The sequence below is a fragment of the Charadrius vociferus genome, unplaced genomic scaffold, assembly GCF_000708025.1.
Source record: "Charadrius vociferus isolate BGI_N301 unplaced genomic scaffold, ASM70802v2 scaffold200, whole genome shotgun sequence".
In the NCBI taxonomy this organism is placed as follows: Eukaryota; Metazoa; Chordata; class Aves; order Charadriiformes; family Charadriidae; genus Charadrius; species Charadrius vociferus.
In genome coordinates, this window is record NW_009646515.1 from 63,047 (window position 1) to 74,301 (window position 11,255).

General features: G+C 41.4%; 1 protein-coding gene across 1 annotated transcript in view; it reads left to right on the top strand.

The window, feature by feature from the left end:
* Positions 1–11,255, top strand: part of GRPR (gastrin-releasing peptide receptor) — a 22,457-nt gene that overhangs the window by 7,399 nt on the left and 3,803 nt on the right. Inside the window, exon 2 of the mRNA XM_009884651.1 lies at positions 10,617–10,968. Within this exon, the coding sequence (XP_009882953.1) occupies positions 10,617–10,968 (352 nt within the window). The remainder of the gene's footprint in view (positions 1–10,616; positions 10,969–11,255) is intronic.

Genomic DNA, 11,255 nt, shown 5'->3' on the forward strand with positions numbered 1-11,255 from the left:
CCCACCCCCTTGCACAAAGGCTGTTGAATATCTCATGGGATTTGGATCAAAACAGGTCTTTACAGTGACACCAGGCAACTTTCTGAGTATTCAGACTAAAGGTGCACATATTGCCCTGTCCCCCTCATGTGTCTGCGGCATCCTGTTACCCTCACTGCTTAGAACTTATGTCAAATTTCAAATCAAAATTCATCTGTCCTCTAACCACTGCATAATAATCTAACAAACAGCATAACTGAAAGGCCAAGAGAGTTGGGGTTGTTCAGCCTGGAGAACAGAAGGCTCCAGGGAGACGTTATTGTGGCCTTTCACTACTTAAAGGAGCTTATAAGAAAGACGGGGAGAGACTATTTACCAAGGCCTGCAGTGACAGGACAAGGGGCAATGGTTTTAAACTGAAAAAGAGTAGGTTTAGGTTGGACATAAGGAAGAAATTTTTTATGATGAGGGTGATAAGGCACTGGAACAGGTTGCCCAGAGAAGTTGTGGAGGCCCCCTCACTCGAAGTGTACAAGGCCAGGCTGGATGGGGCGTTGAATAACCTGATCTAGTGGAAGGGGTCCCTGCCCATAGCAGGAAGGGGGATGACCTTTAAAGGTCCCTTCCAACCCCAACTATTCTGTGATTCTATGATAAAAGCAGTCAAGGATAGCACTAGGTTGTTCAGCCCCAACATGCAGCTGGAAGTTCATAAGGAGGCGATGGTCTCTTATGACACCTATGTTTACTGAAGCCACAGAAAGGACTTAAGCATCGTATAACTGACTTAGTTTTATACTAGCGAGATCAGGTACAGATTACACTACAACCATAAGACAGTGAGAATGGCACAGGATATCTCATTTTGTCGGGTGCAGAAGAGACGCCTCAATGTCTTCTCTTGGACTCCTCTCTCCTTGAAACATCCCCATTTTTTTGGTATAATCTGCTCACTTGGATCCTAGATATACTATTTTACACCTGGCCGAGTAAAAATGGCTTCTGTTAGACTGTGGCCATTTATCCCAATGACTCTACAATATTTTTACAGTCTGGTCAGCCACTGTCATCTGCAAACTTTCCCAGCAAAGGTTTTATAGCCTGCTCAAGGCAGCTGATATACGCAATAAATAACACTGCAGCTAGAGCAGGTTGCCAGGGCTCAGGCTAGAAATGGCTCCACACACTGCTACCTTTTTATTGCATGTTTGAGGACCTGCTGGGAAGGCCATGGAGCTTGGGGTCCCCATCTAGCGTGGCTCCACTTCCCAGGCCAGGGCTGCTAATTTTAACCCTTGTCCCATGGGAGAGGGGCAGGGATTGTATGACCATGGATAGGGGATGGAGGACCACACATGCCCCAGCACATGCATATGCCTATCTACCTGCACAGTCACCCAGGCCAACATGCCCGTGCAGGCCGCATCTCCCTTGTACACCAGCATGGCCCACACCCTTTTTACATCACCTCTAATGTTGTGACAAGAATAAAAAAATAACCCTAAATCTGCCATGCATTAAACAAGACAGATTTATATTAATTATAATCTGTTAGCAGGATTAACCTCTCCATTATTCTATCTACAACCAGCCTTTGGCAATCCAAATACTTGCAGTTTTCTCAGTCACACCTTCCAGCTTTCTGAACTTCCCAACTTCTTGGGAACTTTCCACTTCTTGGGAATTTCTCAACCTTTTCAAGATTTGTAAAAAAAAGTAACACCAGTTGTTCCCCAGCTGGTTACTTTAATATTCCTAGGTGTAAATTATTCAGGCCTGCTGGTGTGAAAGTGTTTTGTGTTAGCAGATGTTGCCTCACATCTTCTTCTATATAGCTTACAAATTTTCTGCTAGATCTATAGCACTGCACATATGGTATAGATACCTCCCCCACAGTTGGCTTTAAAGACAAATATCTAGTCATTGCTTTTCGCCTTGTCTCATCATTGTTCATATATTCACCATTTATGTATATCTCTGACTTACTGATTTTTTTTGTTCCTGATGTATTTAAAAATGCGCGTTTGTCTGTTACACAGTGACCTTTGATTTGTCGTTGGCTCCTCCAGCTTCCCTTATCAGTCACTGACATTTTTAAACTCCGATATTTGCTGTCATTTACTTTTGCTTTTTTTCCCATCTGTTGTGTATTGATTTTTTTAATTACTGCTTTGAGGTTTTAGCATGAGTCCTCATTTTCTCTTATTCAGGGAAGCCCTTTGCCCTGCACAGTTTTTTTCAGGGCACAGTAGGGGAGACAAGGGAGGAGGCCGGGGATCAGCTACTAATGTGTAGTTAGCATTGCCCCCTTTACATTTATATTCCCAGTCAATTGATCTGACAGCTGATTTTAACTTTAGGAAACCTAAAGTTCCATATATATATATAAATATCTTTTTATTTTCTTTCCAAAAAATTAATATAAACACACCACAGCTGCTATAGCTTAAGGAACCGCTAAATTTTAGGTCAATGATGAACTCTTCGTTCTCTGTCAGAACAAGGTACAATATTGATTTATTGCACATCACAGGCAGGACTTTTTGGGTTGAGAAACTGCCATTTTTAGAAACTCTAATGAATTTCTATAACTGGCTCTGGCTCTGTGAGATATCCAGCAGTTATGCCACATGCTTAGATCATCTAGTGATGCTGTCTTTATGCATCAAAGGTGGTGCTTTCAGGAGAAATGAGGCTGATTCTCTGGTGGGATGAGGGCTCCATGTCTGAGGCCTCTGTTTTAGTTGCCCTGGTAAGAGTTCAATCTTCAGGCACACTGAGGCCCCGGTCCTATGCTGTTGACAGAGCTGGAGAGAGGCTGAGACAGCAAAGCCTTGGATGGAAAGCATCACCAGGGCTTGATCCTTCCCATGCTGGGTGGCTCTGGTGCCAGCACCAGCCCTCCCAGCTCCACTCCGGATGCAGACCACATTGCAACCCTGGTGCTAACAAGCTGCTTCACCAGCATGTGATCTGGTGCCACGTGGCATGAGCAGGCACGTCCCTCTGACTGTACTGAGTGCTGAGCACGTAGAAATGTGTGCAGCAATTAGCTGGTGCTGAGGACCTGGGGTCTTGGCTGTGTGTGGGAACTCGCTCTTTTTGAAGTCAAAGGATGTTTTTAAATTAATGGGTCCCACCCCTCTTTCAGACAGCAGGTCTCACATCCATTTGCAAGGACTATGAGGCTGGCCTCTTTGAAATCTTTGACTTGGGACCAAGGTTTCATTCAGAGACTTGGCTGAAGATCACCTACAGGGAATAAACACCCTGGGTTCAAAGGGGGTCTTTCTAATAAGGAAAGCATCATCCATGGGACTCCCACTAGTTCCTGCAGTAACCTTTATGTCCATTGTTTTCCATACGTATAGTTAATTTCTGAAATATTTTATGCTCTGGGTGGTCGTAATTGGGATTAGCACATTCACTATCAAACGGTTACTATGTAAGTTCTCTTTCCCCAATGTGTAGTACCATTCAATGGTCTCTTAAACGCTCTGTCTCAATTTTGACCTTAGTCATTCCCGGACTGAAACTCCCATTTGTCCAGATTCCAGGATGATGTAACAGTATGAAGGTATACAGACTTAAATTTGAACACACGCTTCTAAAAGTGAGAACTATGCCACTTCAATCAATGCCTCCTTTCTCTTTTCATTTAAATGTTAATTAATAAAAAGAGAAAGTAGGCAGTACCTGCCAATGTATGTAAGACTAGCCCATTAGAGATGTCTTTGTGCCCATATGCAATTTACTAAATTAAAGATTTTAATAACAGATGTTCACCCAAGAATCATGCATAACAATGATAATCTTAACTAAATATGCGGAAAGCAGATAGACCCAGAATAGATTGTCGGAATGTGTTGATGGGTTAGACAGTCTAGCAATTGTGTGGATTTATTGAATTATTTGTCTTCAGAGCTATGAATATTCATAACATCCATGGTGAAAACAATAAAGAAAGTTTGGGGCATTGCATTTCTCATAAATTTCTTCAGATATTTAGTAAGACTTTTTCTTTGCTTTCCAAGTGGACCTTCACACTCAACAAGGCTCCACATGCTTCATTTATGCAATTTTTGCATAGCATCAACTTTTCCTCTGTTGCTTGAGGCTTTTTTGCATGGTAATTGAGCCAGTCCTTCACATTCTGTGGACAAAACAATAATGTGATACTAGTAGAACATAATTACAAAATTTTAATGAGAAGATATTCGTTCAGTCTATTCATGGGCCAAGACCAGATCAACGTGTTCGCATTAACATTACATTGTTCCATTACAGATGGGAACAGATGACTAGGGATCAGAGGAACTGTGAATGGCACATCCTTTCTCCCTCTTTCAGTTACAGGTGAGAACAGAAGAAATATGGGGACGTGCTGACTGAGAGGCAGTTCTTTCATCATTACAATAGGAAGTCATGGCAATTTTAGGAGCTCATTTTCTGGAGCTGGGAAGAACTAAGCTTTTTCACTTCACAGCAATTTACATGGCTATTTTCTTAAGAGATCAGTCCATTCCAACTAATCCCTGCTTTTTAATTTAAGTTTCAGATCTTCAGCCCAACATCTCAAAATAAAGCTCAGTTTAAGCAGATTCAAAAGTTTGTAAGCGGATTTCTCACTTCAGAGATAAAACAGAAAGCAGCAATATGGCAAATCTTTCCATCAGTCTTTAGACTGATGCAGTCTAAACAGTGGGATTGGTAATGAAGCAAGGGCAGGCAAGCCTTCCGAAATTTTGTTTGAACAGATTTTAATGCACTTGGTTTATTAAACCATTACACAAATTCAGGAGTGGGTCCCAGGATCTTTTTACGTAAACAGTGTAGGATATAGTGATGGATGATACTCTCTGGAGAAAATTTTCCTTGAAACTTAAGTACTCCTCCAAATGTTGGAGAGTCCGTGTCCCATTTTCCTGTCGGAAGCATAAGGAAGATTTTATTTTTTTTCTTATATTTCTTGCAAGCGTGAGGTTCAGCTGCAGGAAGATAGGCATGCCTGGAAGGACTGTGATAAAAAAGGCCAGTAGTCTGTGACAGAGACTCTTTCAGCCATTTTCTCTTGCTACACTCCTACTGCTGAAAAAAGTAAGGAAGAAGGAGTTATGAAAGCAACTTAGTGCCTCTTATGGGGTCAGATTCAATAGATTAGAGGGATGTAGTGGCCAGCACATAGCTGCTGTGCAATCCTTGCTGTCATATTTGTTCACCAGGAACATCTCCAACAGCCACCTATCTGTGTGACCAGCTGCCTTTGCTGCCAGGAGGGTGGGATGTTTCTTTCCCATTGCCACTGGTAGCAGCTGCAGTTATCACAGAGGACACAAATTATTTTGGTTGAAATTAAGATCTACTGAGCTACTGCTTGTAAAGACACTGCAGAAGGTGGTATCTCCCAGCTTTAAAAAGCCAGTCTCTTTTTACCCAACACGTACCTACCAGATATACAATGTGGGCTGTTGTATGGGCCATCTATATTAGCTTTAATTGCCAACATAAGGGAAAGGGGAAAGGCATTAATACAAAGCAAACATAAAAGATGAAAGCAAGTTAAGGCTGCCTACAGCGCCAGCTTCCCCACACAACATCAAGTCACTTCCCTAAAAAATAAAGAACCAGACAGTGAGACACATGGATCTAAATTAATTTAAAATCCAAGGGAAGCATCTGATTTTTCTCCCATGCTTTAGTTGTTTTAATTTAATTTTTGTGGCTGTTGTAGCAGGCACAAGTAAGTGGATGAAGGTGACAGTAAAAAACTATAAGGGATGCACTGGAGCTGCCGCCTTAGGGATAAAGTCCTTTCTTCTCCAGCGTGACTGCAAAATTACAACCCTTTGTATCTCTATGCTTAGGAACATAAAGGGAATATAGCTTTGAAGGCAAAGTGTGTTTATACTCTAGCTGGTGTGTATTTTCTTGGCTCAGCTGAGGAGCACAAAGGTGGCTAAAATACTTTGCACCAGCAGAGGAACTGCAGTGAGGAAACTTTGACATCCATTTGGGGCTTTATTTTGATCTGTCTTTAGAGAGTATATCTGTTACTGTTTTTTTCATGGCAAAGCTACTTCTGTGTTTATATTTGAAGTTGCAGCTTTGGTGCTAAGTGTACGGCATTAACCAATGTTTGCATAGTCAGAGTTTTAGACTATGTTAGGTGCTGTTATCGTTAGTTACATTATTATTAATGCAAGGATAAAGACAGTTTTCCAGTTTCCCTGTCTTATTAACCTCAGTGGGAAAAGTATGTATGACAGAAAATACTTGTGTGTGTCGTATTTTAGCAGTTTACGGTCATTTCAGTAGTTTCAGTTGTAAGAAACAATTATTCAATGAGCACAATAAGGATCCTAAAAGACATATAAGACATTTTCCAGGACTGAATGGAGAGCCACACACTCCATGGGCTCCTAGTAATCCCCAATAAATTTTGGGAATTAGGTTAAGACGTGATCCTGCATTGTATGTTAATGAATTCTGGCATTCTGTGTTGAAGCAACTTTCTCACCAGGCTCCTCTCGGAGTCCTGGAGACCGACCTGGAGAAGAGGGATGGCACTGAAGTCACCATGGCTGGTGAAGGAGAGGATTGCCCTATGGTGTGAATCCTCACAGTGCCTTATGAACTGTGATTATATTAATTGCACTTAAGATAGCCCCACGTGTAATTTCTTTGTGTGTGCTTCTTTGAACGAGACTGCGAGACACAGAGATCACCGGCATGCATCCTGGCCAGAAGGTCATTGGTAGCTGCTGTGCATGAGGCAGGCTGCTGCTTCACAAGCACAGTGGGAACAAAGAGGTTCAAAACCTGAGCAGCAGTAAAGGGCAGCGTCTCTTTCATATTTCCTATCAGATCGGCAACCCCGTCATTTTCATCTGCACCGTTTGACAACTGGAGAGAGATTGGAGTTGACACAAGTTCTTGACTGTATCATTTTTCATTCAACTGAATCTTCAGAAGGCTTATTTTTCTTTTTAAGTTTTGGCCTTTGTTGTAAGGCATGAATCATACCTCAGGTTTTTAATCTTTTTCAAAAATTTCTTTAAAAGCGGGTCGGGAAGGGAGTTCAGCTGAAAAAAAAGTGCTATCAAACAATAATTAGAGAGACTCAATGTGACAGCAAGCAGAGGTGATAAATCCGGGGCCATGTCTGGATCTACTGCAGACAAGCTGAGTATGCCATGTGACACATACTCTCAGAGACAATGTTATTGCATGGGTTGAAAATAATGCTACTGTTAAGATCTTTGCATGAGGGCTCACTCGGCTGGCCGCCTTGGTTCACGGCTCCACTGAGATATACAGGCAAGTTCATCAACGTCCCCTGCAAAATAGATTGGATTTTTCAAACACTGGATGTTAAATATGGGAAAGTTATGTGCCTCAGGATAACCTATTGAAAAAGAAGTTGCAGAGGACAAAGCTGTGGAAAGCTTGAAATAATGTTTGATGCGCAAGCTGGAAATACAGATGCTGAAAAACAGGACCAGCTGCTGCTCAAATCCAGTCTACCTTATTGAAGTTCTTAAGAAACGTCAAATAAATTATAAAAAACAGGGTTGAGCCTATTGGGAAAGTGGTGTGGGAAAGTAAAGGAGTGAAAGAGTTTTTGAGCCCCACTCAGAAACTAGCCAGGAGGTGCATTTTTTTTTCACTTCCTAAGCACTGACCACAGGCACATCTGCCAATGGCCTCCCAGCCCTAGCCCAGGGGAGTCCGGTCACTTGTGCGTGCCCCTCCGTGCCCTTACACAGAGCAGCCCCCGCAGCCGCTGTCCCGAACCCAAGCTGGTGGGGGAGAGTAGAGCTGCTGAGACGTAAGCTGGGAGAGAGACCCATTGATGCATCAGCAAGGTGGCTGGAAATGGAGACTCCCACCAGATTAATACTGATCAATTAAGCACTTATACTCAGAGGATAACATAGATTACTGAAGATTTTGGAATAAGTCAGCCCGTCATCAAAGACGTCATGCAGATAGTCAGCAAAATAATTTGATTCAACTGTCAGGCTCTTAAGAAAATGTCCACCTGTGTTCCTACATCTGAGAATTTACATTTTCAAGACCTGTTTTCTACCTTTGTTTTTTTTTTGTTTTATCTTTTTGTGCTTCTGACCTCATGATTTGTGGCTACACCGAGTCCCTTGCAAGCAACCCATCTCTCAGATCTTCTTTTAGATCTGCTGTAGCAGGCTTTAAAAAATAAACTAAATGCCTAATAATCAGTGCTAGCATTCCAAGCCATTTCTATTTTTTTTTCTTTTTTTTCAAAATTATATGGTTTGGAAATTCCATCTCTAATTAAAATGCGCTAATAACTTAAAATGGATTAATTTTCTGACTCTCCCTACTCTATTAACATTAATAAAAATAAAACAGAATCTCTCTTGCTCTGTATTCTTCAATTCATTCATGCTACTGAAAATTAATACTGGAAAATATTGTCTCAGCTGGCTATTTTATTTAAGAAAATCCCTGAAAAAATTAGGCTAACATGCCATGTTGATAAGCATGCAACAAGTACCTGCTGAAATACCTTTAAATTAACTAAATTTATGAATATCTATGAAATTAATTTCCTTTTGCATTTATCTACCTTAGGGTTTACTGGAGATGTTCAGTGAGCTAGTGTTTCCGTCAATAACCTATAGCTGGTGAATCAGACTATAAATTGAGCTATTTCAGCTACACTTTTTTAGTAATCTGTCTAGCTCTTCCATTTTATTACTACAATAGCGATAACATCATACTTGTTTAAGTGCTGTGATTTTCTTCACCTGAGAAGATGATCTTGCACTGGAAGATTGTGCTTTGTAGTATGACACCACTTAATCCCCAGCTTCAGAATGAAAGTTAAAGAGGTGCTAAGCAAGCCTGAAAAATACTATGTCTGGCTGCTGCAGCTGTATAGCTGGAATTAAGGGGGGGTTGTAGAGCTTGGAGAATAAGTGGTTAAACAGAAGACTGTTGAGCAAGGTGTTTGCAGTCCATTAAAGAAAAAAATAATCTATTCAAGACACCTGTGGGATTGTGTGAAAAAACATCTGCAAATGATGACATGTCCAGATACAGATAAATATAAATCAATGTAAGTATGCATGTACTTATGTATACGTGTATATACATGTATATGTATCAAATATATGCATATAAAGACGTGATATATATAAAAACCCCACGCACAGAAGTCCGCATATATAGAGAGAGAGGGAAAGGACAGGCATTCTGAGCAGGGTATTGCCTATAACTAGAAGCTGAATGTGTGCTTCTCCTGAAAATGAGTCACTTGCCCAGTTAAAACAGTGCGGGACTGACAGACTCCTCTCTGACACACTGAGCTTTAGGATAATGCACACTATAAAGTGTGGGGAATGGATCACGTACGTGAAGTGTCCCCGGTTTGGGCTGCCAGGCGGATGGGCCCTGCTATGTGCTGCCTGGTCTCATCCAGGGCGTTACGCTTGCTACCTCTGCTCCCGCCCCAGTGCCCGGTTCGACTGGCTGAAAGAGCTGGGATCCTGGTAGGAACTTGGAAATGGACTCTGGAGCATCCACATGGGGATGTACCCTGCCTTACCAAAAGTGGGCTGGGACAGCCTAGGACCCAGGCACCCATCAATCCCCAGGGAGATGACAGTGACCAAGGGACCAAATGGGCCATGGGCAGTGTGAGGTAGATCCTGGAAAAAAAACCCAACAGATTGTAATTGCTATGATAATGACCTTAAGTAATAATTTATGAAGCCTGTACACATTCCTTCCTAATGAACTTTTTTTCTCCTGCTGTGTTCCTTAAATGCACATGTGAATCATGTGGAGTGTACATTCCTTCCAGAGCAGGGATCCAGCAGATATGAAGTTCTTCTGTTTTCCAGTCCTCTCATTACATGTATCAGGTTCAAATAAGCTTGCTTATTTCATTTTATTATATTCTGAAGTCCAATTTTCTGAAAGGCTGAAATCATGAAAGACAAAATTGCAAATCAAAAAGTCTTCTACATACCTAGCATAGCAAGCAATAATTTTTTTTTTTGTTTAAGAAAGTCAGTTAGCAGCTCTGGCTCCTTGGCCTGGGTGCACTGAGTTATGGACAACTGTTTATTGCCATCTACACCACCAAACAGCAATTAAAACGAGTAACATGTTCTCTTCAGCTCAAGAAAAATTAAGATTTGGCTTGCAGGAGGCCAGGGTACTCACACCTCAAAAAGAAGTCTGTGACAAAACCTCCATCCAGTTTTCTTCAACACTATTCTGTGAAGGGGTATAAACTGCTGTACTTTTTTGAAGAGAAGTCTATGATTGCACTTCCTATCTTAATGCTATTTGGACACATACGTATTAATGTCAGGCAGCACCATGCTCTGTTGTGTCGATTACAAATTAAATGAACTTGGAATCAATACAGATGAAACTGAATGGACCCATGACAGGTGGCTCTGGTTTAAAATGAGAAATCTATTGAAAACATTGAAATTTAAAACACCGGAAAAAAATCAGTCTTGAGTAAAGAAGGATTTTTTTTGTTTTGTTGTTTGTTTTTTTTTTAAATGGAAGGGACGAGCAAGAATACAATGCCTGAGTTTTGAGGTGACTAAATTATTTCTTTCTTTCTTATTTTTTAGGTATAAAGCTATAGTAAGGCCGATGGAGATCCAAGCATCCCATGCACTGATGAAGATTTGTGTGAGAGCTGCTATAATCTGGATTGTATCCATGTTGCTTGCCATCCCTGAAGCAGTGTTTTCAGATCTGCACCCTTTCCATGACAAAGGGACTAATAAAACCTTCGTCAGCTGTGCTCCTTACCCGCATTCTGATGGGCTGCATCCCAAAATTCACTCAATGGCATCATTTCTGATCTTTTATATCATTCCCCTATCTGTCATTTCAGTATATTATTATTTCATTGCTAAGAATTTGATCCGGAGTGCTTACAACATCCCCGTGGAAGGAAACGTGCATGTGAGGAAACAGGTAGAGACTTGACCTTCTTCAAAAATCCGCATTCCCTGTGAATCTGGGAGGAAAAAGTATGGGTACACGGAAATTTACACTGGGACAGACTGCATCTGTTGTGCTAGTTTTAATAGGCTAGGTGGGTTAAAAGAATTAAAATGGTTGACACAAGCCATGGCACAGCACTGAACAGTTAAAGTATCTTCTCCTGTTTCTAAGTTCAGACACTTTGGCAGGGTGGTTACCATGGCAAACGCAGCAGGACACCCATTCCAAAGCCTGGGAAGGTATTGACTAGGATGCAG